This window comes from Gymnoscopelus microlampas (genome assembly GCF_963454915.1).
Source record: "Gymnoscopelus microlampas genome assembly, chromosome: 20".
NCBI classification, from domain to species: domain Eukaryota; kingdom Metazoa; phylum Chordata; class Actinopteri; order Myctophiformes; family Myctophidae; genus Gymnoscopelus; species Gymnoscopelus microlampas.
Window position 1 is genome coordinate 15587206 of NC_139957.1, and position 16878 is coordinate 15604083.

General features: G+C 42.6%; 1 protein-coding gene across 2 annotated transcripts in view; it reads left to right on the forward strand.

Moving 5' to 3' along the window:
* Nucleotides 1-16878, forward strand: part of atrn (attractin) — a 166234-nt gene that overhangs the window by 22581 nt on the left and 126775 nt on the right. For both annotated transcript variants that reach the window (XM_084043855.1, XM_084043856.1), the window contains exons 5-7: nucleotides 3528-3730; nucleotides 7895-8063; nucleotides 10895-10985. In XM_084043855.1, coding sequence (XP_083899981.1) covers nucleotides 3528-3730; nucleotides 7895-8063; nucleotides 10895-10985 — 463 coding nt within the window. The remainder of the gene's footprint in view (nucleotides 1-3527; nucleotides 3731-7894; nucleotides 8064-10894; nucleotides 10986-16878) is intronic.

Consider the following 16878-nt stretch of genomic DNA (forward strand, 5'->3'; position numbering starts at 1 on the left):
GTGACGAACAGTCATCGTCGTCTTGTATCGCAACGGTCTGAACCCCGATCGGCGATTGTCGAAAACGTCACATCCGGTTATGACGTATGGACTGTTTGAGCCTGTTTGGTCGAGCGAGTCAGCGAGTGATCGAGGTGTCAATCTGTTGCTCTCTGCTGGTCGATCTGTCGTATGTGTTTAAAACCGCAGGCAGACAAACTTAAATTAATTTAAATAACAAAATAACAAAAAAAAAACACCAAATCGCTGGCAAGGGAGTACATTATGAATAAACTCTGGCAGTCAATGTATTTTAAGAGACAGTATGCTACATAGACATAGTAGAGACAAGATTTTAAACTTCTTTTACTGACTGGTGTAGTTTCTGGTTGCCTTTACATTTGGATAAAGATACTATTAAGGTGTTATTTTAATTATCATGTTTGTTTAGTAAGGGGAGAAAAAGCATTTCATATTTTTTAATTCAAGCTTCACCTCTGTTGGCGAAAGGGCCTACTCTGTGTGGAGTTTGCATGTTCTCCCCGTGTCTCCCAGGGTAGTTAATACCCTCACAAAAACATGTAGTAATCCTGGTCACTATACCGCCTCCCCCATGACAGCCGGGGCGCCTGATGGAGGGGAAGGGAACTGGTTGGAATAACGTGTTCCTTCCACGCGCTACGTCCTACCAGGGAAACTCCCCCCTGTCAGGTGACAAGAAGGTCAGTTGGCTCTCATGCACTGAAGGAAGCATGAGCTCGGCCCTGGCCTCCCCAGGCTGTGGGGGACTGGTGTAGCGCTGGTGTAGGGCTGGTGTAGCGCCCAGGATCACTTAGGAAATTGGCACCGGGTGAAAAAAAATGGGTTACAAAAATCGCGGGATAAAAATGTAAAAGAAAAAAAAGCTTCACCTCTGTTAGACGCAGTCAACATAAATTGATATTTAATGAACCATACTTCTACTTTTGCATGTTTAGCCCATTGACTACAATGTCCATACGATACCAAACGAAATGAAAGGCCAATAGCCTCTTCGAATGTCAAGAAAACTGGGAATTGTCAGCAGTAGCTAATGTAAAGTATACAGTACTTTTAAACCGTGAGCTAAACATGCAAAAACCTTTACTTTTTTATTGAGTATGCATTTAAGGGTTAAATTAATATTGTACTTGCAACAAGTAATACCTAAAACAGTTCAATGCCTAGTTTAGAAGTCCATTTGGGGGTCCCTCTATTTTATGCAATTAATTAATTGCAGCCTCTGTAATTTGGAAACTGCAGTAGTTCACATTGGCTGCGTTTACATGGACAGGTTTATTCCACTTCAATTCGGAATGAATGCTCATTCAGAATAGAAATGCTCATGTAAACGCATCGGTATGGCCATACCGGTCTGATCCGAATGAAATTTCATTCGGGTTTGAAGGGCTGGTATATACCGATAGAATCGGGCTACATTGCCCATGTAAACGCACTGGTATCAGACTGGTATACATTTGTTCTTTTGTGCATGTGTCATTGGCTAGCGCGGTGACGTAGACGATGGGCTGCCTCAAACCGTCCCGCTATCTCCACTGCCTCTTCATCACTTGGTACACGTATGAGCTGTCTAACCGGCCCGGCCATCATGCCCTTACAGAACATGTATAGGAACTTTTTCACAGTCGACTTGTGGATCCCAAACTGGTTGGCCACAAGTCGGTACTCCCCGCAGCTCCCAAGTTTATACAGGACTATGGCCACGCGCATCATGAGGGGGATTGGGGCTCTGACTGTCGCGTCATCTGGGGCCATATAGCTCTCCATCAAGGCGCACAGTTTAACAAAGGACCGTCTGGTCATGCGAAAGTCCTGCTTCCAGTCGGCGTCGGTGTACTCCGTGAGCACAATCCGCTCCCACCAGTCCTTACTGCGGACCTTCATCCATTGCCCCCTGGTGCTTCTGGGTGGGGGGGGGAGAGGCGCAAGCCATGTGGAGTCTGGCGCTCCAAGCCCAAGTCGCAGACGCCCGTAGTTCTCCGCCGACCGGCTCCTCCTCCGGGTCAGCAGCAAATATAACAGGAGCTGATTTTGCTGCATTAAACTCATCAATAGCAGACCAATGGCCGTAGCCAGGATGTGGTGTGCTTCCATTATCAAACCTTCTCTCTACCTTCTCTCTCTTAACTTGTTTTATTGTCTCTCTTCTCTTCTTCCTCATTTACCTATATAGCTGGCAGCTTTGATTGATTGTGAGCTGTGGCTTGTTATTATTTCTCTCTGGCAGCCGTGACTTAATTGTTATTATTCATTACCAAGGCTGCCAGAGGTAAATAATAAATATGTTTACCTGTCAAACACCCCCGCCCTCTCCCCCCGTCCCCCGCCCCCAACCTGGCCCGAAGCACTCTGCGCATGACCAGAGTTCTATTCCGAATGAATGCTTTGCTCATGTAAACGATTGAGGAACAGGAATACTTTTATTCAGGTGCCATGTAAACAGTTGGGTATACATTTCTATTCGGAATGAGTTCATTCTGAATGAATAAATATTGTGCATGTAAACGCACCCAGTGTGACTTTTAAATATTTTTTGATTAATTGCTCAGCCATAAAAAAATCATGGCCAGAATGCACCAAATTGCAAGTTTTTTGACACACACACACACACACACACACACACACACACACACACACACACACACACACACACACACACACACACACACACACACACACACACACACACACACACACACACACCTTCAAAGGCCTAATAGAAGCCCCAAAGTTTTCCTTTTTTCATGTTCATTCGTGCTGACTTCATCACCATGGTGACGGGACTAAAGTTGGGTCTGAAAATCAGATCCTTGAATAAAAGCTCAGTGCCCCCCCCCCCCTCCACCCAACACACACCACACACACACTTGTATTATTACTATACTTGTGAGGATAAAACATTTTTTGGGACAGCAGCTGAAGTATAGGAGATCTACAAGCTCAACGCTGCGATGCGTTGTGAGCTTTTAGATCGGCACTGGCGACACTGTGGTGCAAAAAAGTTAAAATCAGGCATAGCTTCAACCACGACAGCTAAACCTAACCTCTAAATGTCTCAGCCTCCAACCGGAAACTTTTCCTAATTTTAAGCCTAACCCTAAAAATATTTTTAAACCATAAGATAGCCTCTCTTGTGACGACCATGGAAATTGGCGTCCATCCAATGTCTATTTCGCACATTCTACTATGCTTGTTTCGACATTTGTACACACACACACACACACACACACACAGACACACAGACACACAGACACACAGACACACAGACACACAGTCAAAGCATCAAACCATCGATCTGCGGCAGGAACATGAAGGAGATCGAGGGACCTTGCTGTGTCGTCTGTCTCCCCCCAACGCCATGTCTGTCCTCAGGAGTTGGAAGTCTCAGAAGTGCTTTTACACATTTTCGATTTATACCTGTATTTATTCTAGAAACTTTTATCCGACTGTCATAAATAATAACACAATGCGTCTTCCTTTTCTTCGTTTTTCTTCCTCCCGCTTCTCAGATTGAACACATGTCCTAATGACTGCTCGGGTCGTGGAGAATGTCGCGTGGCAAACGGCACTGGTTCCGTGTCCTGCCAGTGTGAGGCCAACTGGAAGGGCGAAGCTTGTGATGTGCCCTACTGCCAGGCCAACTGCGGCTTCCCGGCGAGAGGCCGCTGCCAGACCAGCGCAAAGTCCTGCGTCTGCAACTCTGGATGGCAAGGTGGGTCCGCAGGGGGTGGGAAGAGCAGTGAAATGTGAATGAATGAATCAAGTTAAAAAATGAACTTGTTGGAACACAATCCGCTGCCGTACATATAAATGAGTAATTTGCAACTTCTATGTTTCCAGCAGTAAGCCTCACTAAGGTTTTAGGTCACGTTAGATATTTCTGTTGTGGGGGGGATGAGTGGGTGTGGTGATTCTGAAAAATTATATATTTTTTTCTTCTCCATTATAAAATGTTAGTTTCTGCATACCAGTCATAATGGTTTCAACATGTCAAATTTCACCACCTGATTTATACTTGGTTGAATGCTAGTGTCGCACACCAAAGATAGCTTACTGTATATATGAGCTTGTTGGTCTGCCTTTTTAGTTGCACCAGTGCAGAACTAAGGATAACTCAGGCTAATCTCTTTCATGGGGAGCCTAGATTCAGTAGCAACTACAACAGGCCCTTCAATTGATGGTGTTGTACCTGCTGAAGAAATGGGTATGGTAAGCAAATTCAACCACCCATAGTAGCAGAATTGTCCTGCATTTGTCTTTGTGGCTGGTGTCGCATCCATGTGGGTGGCACTTCCGCTTAGCTGGCAGTTTAGTGGCACTGCTGCCAGCTGTGTGACCTATTTTTCAACCCACCATGCTGATTTGATTAACCATGTCCAGTGTTTCCCCAAGGATGAAGTTGTAATAGAGGCACTGAATAATAATCTCGGAAAAACATTTGCCCTCAAAATGAGAAGTCGGGTGTCTTTGAGATTGACAGCTGTCGCGGAGTCACAGAGGCCTGGCAAAACACTGTAACTATGGGCAATGCTGAGGCTTCATTTTGTATGCAAGATCATTGCAAGATGTTTCCTTGCACATTCCTATCAAATCATTAGGTTTGTTGTAATGTTAAGCTTAATTTATACTACATGCGCAATCATGTTACTTTCTTCATGGTGGTGACTTGCAAATCTTTTTTGGGAGTTGATGCAGTCAGCAGTCTATGTAATGGAGTGAAGTTGCTGGACTTTTTTTGTGTGTGTGTGTGTGTGTGTGTGTGTGTGTGTGGGGGAGGGTATAAATTGATAATCAACTTCAATGTTGACATCTGCCTAATGCCTGTTGTAACTTGTTTTAATATGCTATTTAAGGTGCTTGCCAAAACCACCTCATCGGGTCAAAACAGCTAGCCTCGCGTAGCCAGACTATATCACTGCGTGGATATGAGTCTGGTGCTTGAGGAAGTTTTTTTTTCCCAAGGGGCTGGATCAAAACAATGGCCCTCGACGCAATTGGTTAGACCTACAACCAACTATATGCTATTTATATGCTATTTAAGGTGCTTGCCAAGGTGCTACCAATTACAGTCTCCCATATTCGAATACTGGGCCCTGATTGGTCACCCACGTCTTCTGGAACAGGAAATGGATTCTTTATGGAGCGGTGCCAGACCCAAATTGCAGTGTGCAATTTTTTTTTGCACTCGCAGATCCATAATTGGATATATAACGCTTAACACCACTCCACCCTTGGACACCCATCGCAAAATCACCAACCAAAGCCTCTACCTGTGGTAATCATATTTATGATGTCACAAATGATAATTTCTCAAAATCTTGTGTGTAAATATCTGTTAAAAGCACCAATGGTCATCCCATAATATAGCCACATTATTGATATTGGTCAAAAAATATATTGATATTTGATACATGATGGTCTCATAGAAAGAGTTGCTAATATCTTGAACAGCTGACTTAAAGCCGCACTATGTAACTTTTTTTTTTATGAATAAAATGTAATTTTGTCCAATCTCTATAGTAGAGTATGTTAATACAATATAACTTATACATTTGAGGTGGTTGTATTTTGTCTCCCAGCTCTTCTATTGAGACATTTTGATCGTGTCAAAGGTCATGTCTCACCTAGACACAGGATCTGACACCAACCTTGAATTTTGGAGGAACAAGAGGAGGAAACCAGGCTCAAAGTTACATTGTGCAGTAATACTCTGCACTATGTAACATAGCCCTGTAATACTCATGATATCACTTGTTAAATTCTCTCCATGAGCAAAGGTGAAGTGTAGAGGATAATTATCCTCATTCCATTGTCACCCAATATACTAAGATAATCTTATCTCTAAGAACGATGCTGCAGCCTCAGCATCAACATCGACATCTCTGCCAGCTGGGTCATTAGCACCCCGTGTTCCTATTGGTTACCCCCCCCCCCCTTCATTCCTGTATGAAGGCGCGCTTAATTTTTGTAAAGAATCAAGGCCATCTGGGCTCCAAATGCTCTGTTAGTTTTTAAACGGCTCCGCAGCATCACGCTTACACAAGCTAAGAGACGATGGCTTAATTTAACCATAGTTATCTCGCCGGCTCAATGTGCTCATGATCTAATTACTGAGGTTGAGGGAGTTTGAGAAACAGACTGGTGTTATCTTAGCCTTTATTACCCTGTCACGGAGTCTCAGGCTGTGGAGTAGCTCACTTAGTGTATACCCCCATGCTGCCAGCCTCCAAATGAACCCATTTTATACAGCAGCCAGCCAGCCAGGGAGAAACCTAAGACAGAATGCCCGCTTAGTGAAGCCAGCCTTGCATTTAATCGTCTCTCTCTCTTCCAAATGGATTGCCCTTCAATAAATTACCTCTTCATGTAAAAGGAGCCCTAAGGCTAAGTTTCTTATTTTTTTTTTTTTTATTCAGAAATTATGCCTGATACAAACGTTATTATTGTTTATTTAACCACATGCACCCTGCCATCCTTATTCTGGGGTGAAAGAGATGAAGAGATTTAGTGTTGAGGGGCGAAAAGGAGCGGTCCTAGTATAGAGCCCTGGGGAACCCCGGTCCACAAAGTATATATTGTTTGTTAAGTGGTTAATGTAAGCTGTGTGATATTTATGAACTTGACTTGATGGGAAATTGCAGCCACAGGAAGGAGCCACGCAGAGAATGAGTGGAATGGCCTTTATTGGCATGGAGAGCCACATCACTTTCCTTTTCCTGTCACATGACCCACTGCTGCATTGTGTTTATAATGACCATGGAGAACTCTCCTGGCACATAAACATCCTGTGCCCTTCTAATGCCCCCGTCATATTTTGCACAGAGATGGTTGAGACTGATTGTTTGGTAAATGTTTGGATCCGAGCAGCTGTGTTCCTTGTGACTGTTTGTATCCTCTGTACTCATCAGAAACGATGTCATCAGCTCACATTGGAGAAGCTCCTGTCAGCCTCTCTGTTTCTGACTCCCAGGTTGTTGGCGTCGTCACAGAGGCTTTGCAGAAACTTGCCCTTTTTATTCCGAAGAAATTCCAGTTTGTGTGGATTTTTTTCTTATCCAAATTTTCCAGATAATTCATACAGCGCCAGTACAGGTAGTTAGTGCCTGAGTGGGCATGATTTTTTGTTCTCCATTTGCTTTGTTTGTTTATGTCTTAAAGTCAGTGTGCTAATTATTGACTGGCTACCAAAACATGGGACTTCACGGTACTCTCACAATGGAACCATGGTGAAAATGTATGAGGGAATCTTGAAAGTAGTCTGCCCCTTGAGATTCCTAGTTGCATAGATGGACACCTTTTTATAAAGAGCACGTCAGATTCACAAATTGCATTCTCTAAATTTGCCATGCTCTCTGAATAAAAGTTGTTTAATGTGTACCAATCATTAGTCTGACCCTCTTCCTCCTCACCCATATCCCACTGAGGCTTAAACCTACGCCGACCACACTGCCCTCCCCATAGCCTATCGTGGTCTTTATTGAAATCTAAAATGCAAATGTTGGGTGAACATTGGAATCCATCAGCCACTGGCCCGGTGGACTAAGACAGTGGTTCTCAGCATGCGGTCCGGGGACCCTCAGGGGTCCTTGACAGGGTTCCCGGGGGTCCCCAGCTAAATGAGTATAATTTAGGAACCAAATGGACCCTTACGGCTTTGTAACTCAAAGTGTACAATTTTGACACACTAAGAGTTAAATTAACACTGAGGATTTTAAAGTGTAGATTCTGGGCCCAGAGATGAAAATCATATGAAATGAGGGTCCGCGGCCCAATGCATATCAAAGTGCGGAGGTCCTTGAAACGAAAACGTTTCAGAATCACTGGGCTAAGAAGTTGTTTTTCTATTCTTTTCAACACAATGCTCTCTGTCCTCCAGGGCCTGACTGCTCGGTCTCTGTTCCCGCCAACTCTTCCTTCTGGAGCCGAGAGGAATACACGGAGGCGGGGCTGGCCAGGGCCTCCCACAAGGCTGTGGTCGACCAGGACATCATGTGGGTGGTCGGTGGCTACGTCTTCAATGCCTCCGATTATCACATGGTCAAAGGGTAAGTCGGATTTCCCCTTATGGGTGTCTGTGTCTACTTGGTCAATAGAAGTGTTTAAATAATTCAAGACATTAGATAGTGTAGGCTATGTTGGATTTGACTCCAGTATGGTCAAAGTTGTAAGTCTGATTACCTCCTAGGGGTGGTTTGTGTGACAACTTTGTACTATAGGTACATGTATTTAGATAATAATGTGTTTCATTTGTTCAATACATATATTTTTTGTAGCCAGCTGGGTCCAACATCTTAATTTCCCGCTTTTGAGGTCTGTGCCACCAACTCAGTGTTTCTCAGTAGGTCCCGTTCAGAGAATGTTGGGGGGCGGTGGAAGCAATATGTTTGAAAGGGAGGTGATGAGGTGGTCTTGGGGGGCAGAAGTTTAATATATTCAAGTGCACATTTTCTTAATTTCGTCATATACTTCCTTTCATTATCTAAAACTGCAGTCAAGTAAGACATGTTTTGTGAATGTGTTTAGTTGCGTGTCTATTGGGGGTGATTATGGTAGATACTTAGCTCTACATACATTCGAACCATCCGTGTTGAATGGAGTTTGAGAAGATGGAAGTGTCTAGGGTGGCTACAAAACCTAATTTATATTCCATAGTACGACACCGTCACTTTGAGCAAAATAACAGATCTGCAGTACAAGCCATGCAACGTGTTGTTGGTGTGTAAATTCTTCTTTCTAAATGATATAAACAATGCAGAACACTAAAAAAATACTGAAACGTAGCCTACGTTTTAAATGGGTGTGGGGGCGGTAAGGGACCTGGATTTTGGATATATTGGGGCGGGGGGCAAAGAAAGTTGGAAAACACTGAACAAGCTTTTGTAATATTTCTGTGGTATGTGTGGTATTGCAAGTTAGGAAATTAACCTTTAATTTAACACATTCAATCCGGGAAAGCATCTGTGTCATTTTAGATGTTGATATGTAGCAACATAAGATTTTCAGGAAACTGTTTGGATTTAGAAAGGATTTTTAGAATCAGCCTCAGGTCTGGTTAATCCATTTCAAACATTAAAAATAATGCAGAGGATCATATTTCCATCTATGTCTCTTATATCTGACACAGGTATTAATCCAACGCTTTGATTAAGTTAATGATCATAGATCGTCCAAAATGTAGTTAAAATTCCTAGATCACCAGCATTAAACAGTAAGGAGTGTGGGGTCTGTATTGCTTTTTTCTTTTTTTGTATACCAAATTAAAACATTTTGCTATTTAAAAGTATATAGAACGTAGGTGGTTAAGCATGCCATGTTGAAGTTGTAGAGATAATTCTTTCGTTGCTATGCAACTAGTAGAAATGTGGTCTTGTTGTTTTTTTTTTGTTTTTTTTTAATAGGCTCACCAGTTTTGCAAAACAATTATGCATTTTTAACTCGGCGCCTGGCACATAAAGCAGAAAAGCTGACATCCAACTGTTAGTATTGCTGGGTGTGGGAACAAGCAACTGCAAGTCTGCAACAAGCAATTGCACTTTTTCTCCATTTCTCAGAAGACGAGAAAAAGAGGCTGGCAAAAGAGAAAGTGTGCTGTAAACACTGCACACTTTCTCTACTTTTGTAAACGGCAATAGAAAATAGCCACCGATTTAAAGATAGGGTTGTGCTGGATAAACATCCTAGGATGTGATTATAGCTGTAAAATTAGTGGTACTGCTCATGCTGAACTCCACCCAGCCATAACACTGATTCAAGGGCACGACGCTTGGTGTTTATAAGGCTCTATATTGGCCAAAGTCTGTGGGGCGAAGCCTGTTAATGAATAATGTAAAATACCGCCCAGAAAAACAGTACATTTTCAGTTAGACTGACTATAGTAACTACATTTTGTGAGGTTGAAAGGTCATAGTGTCACACATACAGTATAGTTAACGATGCATGTTATCTTTCTTCGTGTCTCTCCCATCTTTCTGTCTCTCCATTATAGGCAGTCAAACAAAGTAGAAATGCAATGAATATTTATCTTAAAGTTGGAATATTATAGGCCTATTACCTCCTAGAAAATGATCATTGGGTATTAGTGTTATACTGTATATCCCGTTTAGTTTTTGTTTGTTTTTTCTTACAAAAATGGTACATTTAAATGCTAAAAAGCTCTATTTCTGTGGACACATCCAACAGCTCCTTAAAGATATTGGATTTGACTTTGTCACCTCCCACTTGTATTCTCACCAAAGCACTTCTCTCCCTACCCATCTGTCTCCTTTGCCAAATTATGTTTGTTGTGGTGCATTCACATCGGACATGACTACTTTTTTTGATCAGTGAACTATTTAGTTAATGTGATGGAAAGTACATGATCCTGATATGTCAGGAGTCCAGTCTGGTACTGTTCGCACGGTGCCAGAGAAACTGGCAAAGCAAAAATACGCAGGCACGCATTTTAACCACATTGGATGGTTCTAGAGGATTACACTATATATTAAGTACGGTTTAACCTATGCATGATTGTAGAACAGGAAGGAGACTTGGACGGTAGGTTTGTTGACACCTCCCACCAAAGGCCTAACCTATTTTAAGTGGTTAAAAAAGGTTGAGCTGTGCCTTCGGATACTGTCCTTTGTTTTTCTTGCTGGTGCGGCAGTCAAGGCAAAAAAGTCACAAAAGAACAGAGAAGGACATAGAACAGACAAAATAATGTCCTTCATTATTTAGTAAAGTGTCTGTTTCTTAAGATGGTTCTACTCTGGCAGTTTATGCGATGTGAATGAAATGCACAGATGCTTCAAGAGTGCTAAAAATACCAGCCAGATTTTCAAACATTGTTCTTTAATGTCACCATGCCTGAAGCTTCTCTCCCTGTCTTTTCTTTCTCCAGGTATAACCTCAGTTCAAAGAGCTGGCTGCCTCTCGATCCCACAGTCAACTCTGTCACACCGCGATATGGACACTCACTGGCCTTGCATGAGGTTTGTGCCCACCACTGGTACCGAATAGAGAAGACATGTATATTTCACAAGCACTAGGCTGACAGGGGCAGTGTACAGAATCTATACACTGCAGAGCCTTTGTGGCGTTTTGTCATGAGGCTAGCCGTTCTTTCTCATTATGTGAAGGGTTTCCGGCTGACCAATTTCAGAGGCAAAAATTTCTACCGCCGAGGCAAGACCAAAGGGCTGTTGTGTTTTCATCACACACACGTCCAGTGCACCCTCACAGGAGGAGAGCGTGCTGTGTGCACCAGGGCTTTAAAGTCAATATCAACATTTTTAGTGTTTTGACCACGTCACAAAATGTAACGATAATATATATCATCTACAGTATATCGTTACATCTATCCGTCTATCTACAGTGTAGATAGATGCTACCCCACACACCAGCTGTCAGCTTTTTTTCCCTTTTTTTCTCCTTCTCCGTGGTGGAAAGTTTGGTTACACAAGGTTAGGCTTCAGCTAAAGGCAGCCAGTGTCATTTACCTCACAATAATAGATTGTTTTAAGCCTTCTTTACCTGTGAGTGAGTTAAAACATTTCCAAAACGAATTAACTCCAGCACGGGCAGGCATGTGCATGAGATGAGCACGATTGCGTCCGCACGTTAGTTTCACGGGGATTTGTCTGTCCCGTGGCGCGGCTCAATGATCAGCCTAAACAACGTTTACCGTTTACTTTACCGTTTACTGTACGTTGGTTTCTCAATACGCTACAGACGATAGTTATTGAACGATCAGTGGTCAGCAAAGCTAAACATGTTCGTCGAGTAGTATTGGCAAATTATAGGATGAACAGTGTTTGACTTCCGTTAGGTGGACTTCAAAACAAAATAAGAGTGCCTTGTCAAGTTATGGGAAAGTAAGTGTTTGACTTCTGGTCGGTGGAATTTAAAATAAGAGCACAGTTGACCTATAATATGCTGTTTTTTAAGCTGAAACAGTGCCACTTGTAGTGGTTTATAATGGCATATGGTTATATATCACAGTTTACAAGACATTGTATTTGTAGATAATTGAAATCAATTGGCTGAAAATAACAAGTGGTTTTATATTCAAATGGCACTGTTTCAGCTGGAAGTGAAATTCACCATTCTAGTGAATGAGGCAGCCTAGAGCGTGGGCCAAAGAGTACACCTTCTGTATGTCACTGATCACATAGCCTCGGAAACCCATGCCTTTTTTTTTGTTTCAAAAGAAAAAAAGCCTGGGAGAACCTTGCAGGAACGCTGGTCTTAGGACCTTGTTATCTCCTAACCGATCAGAGTGCTCCAAACCCAGGCGCTGGAATCCAGCGCCTGGGTTTGGCTCCGCCCTTCAAGACCATCGATTGGGCTCGTTCTTTCAGTCTACTGATCACATGACCCCAACAATCAATTATCCAGTTCTAGGCGAAATAGAAGGGGGGAACTTTTTCTTATTTCAACACAACAGCTCAACACGGTATATTATGACATGGTTCAATGTTGAAAATGAGTGGTGTCCCCTTTAAAGTAGACCGGTGGGATTTCTGAAATATGTGATTGTTAGAGGCATTTGGGGGTAAAAGTTGGGAACAAGGCCATTTTACATAATTCAAGGGTGCTGAATCAGAAAAACACTGTTCCCAAGCAAAATTCTTAGTGCTTAACCTCCTAATTTGCATATCAAAATGGCTGCCGATTTTGAAGTATTTCTTAAACAACTCTATAACAAAGCAAGCAAATCTGACAAATAAAGTGTATATATTTATGTTCTGAGGGTCATACAATGTGTGGAAGATATTTGTAATGTAATAAATGTAAATAAATGTAAATAAATATGCAAATTAGAGGCCACCATTACATAAAATCATGTACCGTAGTACTCAAACGGTGCAAAAGGTGCATCCCCCTTATTTTGTTTCTAATTATCTGTATTTTTGCCATCCTTAGGACATCTAAAATACATACTTTTTCCCCATGCTAAATGTTTAGTTTTTGACCTTCTAATCTGCATATCTGAATGGCTGCCAAATTGGCAAATTCGCACCTTTATCTTCAATAAGTCTGTGGCCAGGCAAGCAAAATTGACAAATGAAGTGTCTATATACAGTTTCTACAATGTGAGTAAAGAATTTGTAAGTAATATAATATGATAATATAATATAATATAATAATCAGCCTACTTCGAAATATGCAAAATAGCGGCCCCCATAACAGATAACGGTTTATTACTCTAAAGATACTGTATTGGCCATTGTTGAACGAAAGTCTAGACACATTACATCTATCTTATCTATATATACATTTCTAAACCCAAAACCCCCAAAAAAACCCTGCCACTGTGTGGGACTAAACACAAAAACAACATATCAATGTCACTAACAAGACACGCCACAACGTGCAGAATTACTACGCGCAGTCTGTAGGCCACTTCATACTGCTCAGCACACATCTGCCCCCTCGCAGCATAATTAATTGCGGCCAACACAAACTCACAACATTACAGTCGGCCATGTTGTTCCTTAGCGTCATCGCCGACCACCGCCCAACGAGACCCAAGTGAGGTCAGACAACACACTCCATATTTGGGCATAGCTCCATTGGGAACATCTCCTATTATGGCTTTATATAACCGCCCAACGAGACCCAAGTGAGGTCAGACAACACACTCCATATTTGGGCATAGCTCCATTGGGAACATCTCCTATTATGGCTTTATATATTATAGAGACCAACAAACACAAAGCACCGCGCAGCGGCTAGGGGGGAGGGGCGCGCAGCGCCCCAACCCTCTAGTTACATTACATTACATTACAGTCATTTAGCAGACGCTTTTATCCAAAGCGACTTACAATAAGTGCATTCAACATAGGTAGGGAACGAAACTACTTATCACCAGAGGTCGTAAGTGCATTTCCTGTAAAAACAAGCAACCAAGAGTATACCTAGCGCTAAGGTAAAAGTGCAATATATCAGCTATCTACTTTCATAAACACATGAGATAAAATAGCCAAATCAAATGAGCACGAGCTAATAGATCCAATACAACAATACAACAATACTTCCTACAACTAGTTAACAACAAGTAGGCCAGGCAAAGAGGAAGGGTAGTGTTTCCTGAAGAAGGCAAGCTAGACACTAGACCACATTCATACAAGGAGGTTGATCATCACTCCGTTGCTGACATGCACACATGGCTGTGCATCGTAACCCAGATTTCCGGCATTTGCAACGACGTGTTGTGCATTGCTTATGGCATGCACATGAAATCATTTCTATAGGCTATACTAGCATGGAACAGGTTGGACTAGGCTAGAGTAGGTTGTACTAGGTTGTACCAGACTCTAATACTCTCTTTTAGGCTTTACTAGTCCCTTGTCAGCCCTGTAGATACTCAGACCATAGGGACTAACCACTGTGTACACAGGCCATAGCTTGTGTGTGCACGAGCAATAGTTTTGCATGAACCTTTGTAGACCATAGTACAGATCTGTCTTGTACAGCCTAATATAGCCTAGTACAGCCTAGCAAAGCCTACTAGAGATTACAAAATCACACCCTGTGTGAAGGTAGCGGCGCCTTTGATACATTTTGTCATCGATATGTGTTTATAATGTGTTTATAGCCATGTGTCACGTGAAGCTTGACCAATCACTTTGTTGACGCACCTGACCAATCAGAACGTTGACGCACACGGACAAAGTCAGGTATGGAGCGGCTAGCGCCACTAAAAAGCCTATTAGAGACCAGTAGAGTCTAGTACAGTACAGCCTAGTACATCCAAGACTAGTCCAGCCTTTTGGGAGAACAGACTAGGGGAGGGTGGTATAGGCTATACTAGCATGGAACAGGCTGGACTAGGCTAGACTAGGTTGTACTAGGCTGTACTAGACTCTAATAGGCTCTATTAGGCTGTACTAGGCTCTTGTCCGCCCTGTAGATCCTCAACCCATAGGGACTAACCATTGTGTACACGGGCAATAGCTTGTGTGTGCACGAGAAATAGTTTTGCATGAACATTTGTAGGCCAAAGTAAAGTATTGCCTTCTATAGCCTAATAGAGCCCAGTAAAGCCTAGCAAAGGCTGCTAGAGCTGAAAGCAGACTATTATAGCCCAGCAGAGACTAGTACAGTAAAACCTAGTACACCCAGGTCTAGCCTAGTCCAGCCTGGTGGGAGAACATAATAGGGGAGGGGGTACCAGGCTATGCTAGGACTGATAAGGCTGGACTAGGATAGATGAGGCTGTACTAGGCTGTACTAGACTCTAATAGGCTATATTAGGCTGTACTATGCTCTTGTCAGCCCTGTAGATCCTCAACCCATAGGGACTAACCACTGTGTATACGGGCAATAGCTTGTGTGTGCACGAGCAATAGTTTTGCATGAACCTTTGTAGACCATAGTACAGATCTGCCTTGCACAGCCTAATAGAGCCTAGTACAGCCTAGCACAGCCTACTAGAGCTTAAAACAGCCTATTATAGACCAGTAGAGTCTAGTATAGTACAGCCTAGTACACCCATGACTAGTCCAGCCTTTTGAGAGAACAGAATAGGGGAGGGGGTACAAGGCTATGGTAGGACTGATAAGGCTGGACTAGGATATGTTAGGCTGTACTAGGTGGTACCAGACTCTAATAGGCTCTATTAGTCTGTGCTAGGCTCTTGTCAGCCCTGTAGATCCTCAACCCATAGGGACTAACCACCGTGTACACGGGCAATACCTTTTGTGTGCACAAGCAATAGTTTTGCATGAACCTTTGTAGACCATAGTACAGATCTGCCTTGCACAGCCTAATAGAGCCTAGTACAGCCTAGCACAGCCTACTAGAGCTTAAAACAGCCTATTATAGACCAGTAGAGTCTAGTATAGTACAGCCTAGTACACCCATGCCTAGTCCAGCCTTCTGGGAGAACAGAATAGGGGAGGGGGTATAAGGCTATGCTAGGACTGATAAGGCTGTACTAGGCTGTACTAGACTCTAATAGGCTCTATTAGGCTGTACAAGGCTCTTGTCAGCCCTGTAGATACTCAGACCATTGGGACTAACCACTGTGTACACGGGCAATAGCTTGTGTGTGCACGAGCAATAGTTTTGCATGAACCTTTGTAGACCATAGTACAGATCTGCCTTGTACAGCCTAATATAGCGTTGTACAGACCAGCACAGCCTACTGGAATTTAAAACAGTCTATTAGAGACCAGTAGAGTCTACAACAGTAAAGCCTAGTACACCCATAGCCTAGTCCAGCCTTTTGATGGAACAGACTAGGGGACGGCGATTTAGGCTATACTAGCATGGAACAGACTGGACTAGTTAAGACTAGGTTGTACTAGGCTCTATTAGGTTGTACTAGGCTGTACTAGTCCCTTGTCAGCCCTGTAGATACTCAGACCATTGGGATTAACCACTGTGTACACGGGCAATAGTTTGTGTGTGCACGACCAATAGTTTTTTTCCCTGTTGGCCATCTAAGTGTACCTTTAGCCATCCCCATCCCACTCTATATAGTTGTGTTGAAAGTAGTTTGTGTTCAGTTATAGTTCTGTGGCTCTAACTCCTCCTGGGGGTGAGTTATACAAGATAGAAATCCCCATGATAGCGTATTTATGGAACGTCACATTTATTTTTTGGTCATCAGGGGCCAAATGTACCAGGATTTTTACATGATCTAAATATTTATTTTAGATGTCCTAAGGATGGTAAAAATACAGATAAGTAGAGATAAAATAAAATAAGGGGGATGCGGATGGATCACTTTAAGTACGAAACCGTTTTCTGTAATAGTGGCCTCTAATTTGCATATTTATTTACATTATTTACATTTATTTACATCTATTACATTATAAATACCTTCCACACATTGTCTGACCCTCAGAATATAAATATATAAACTTTATTTGTCAG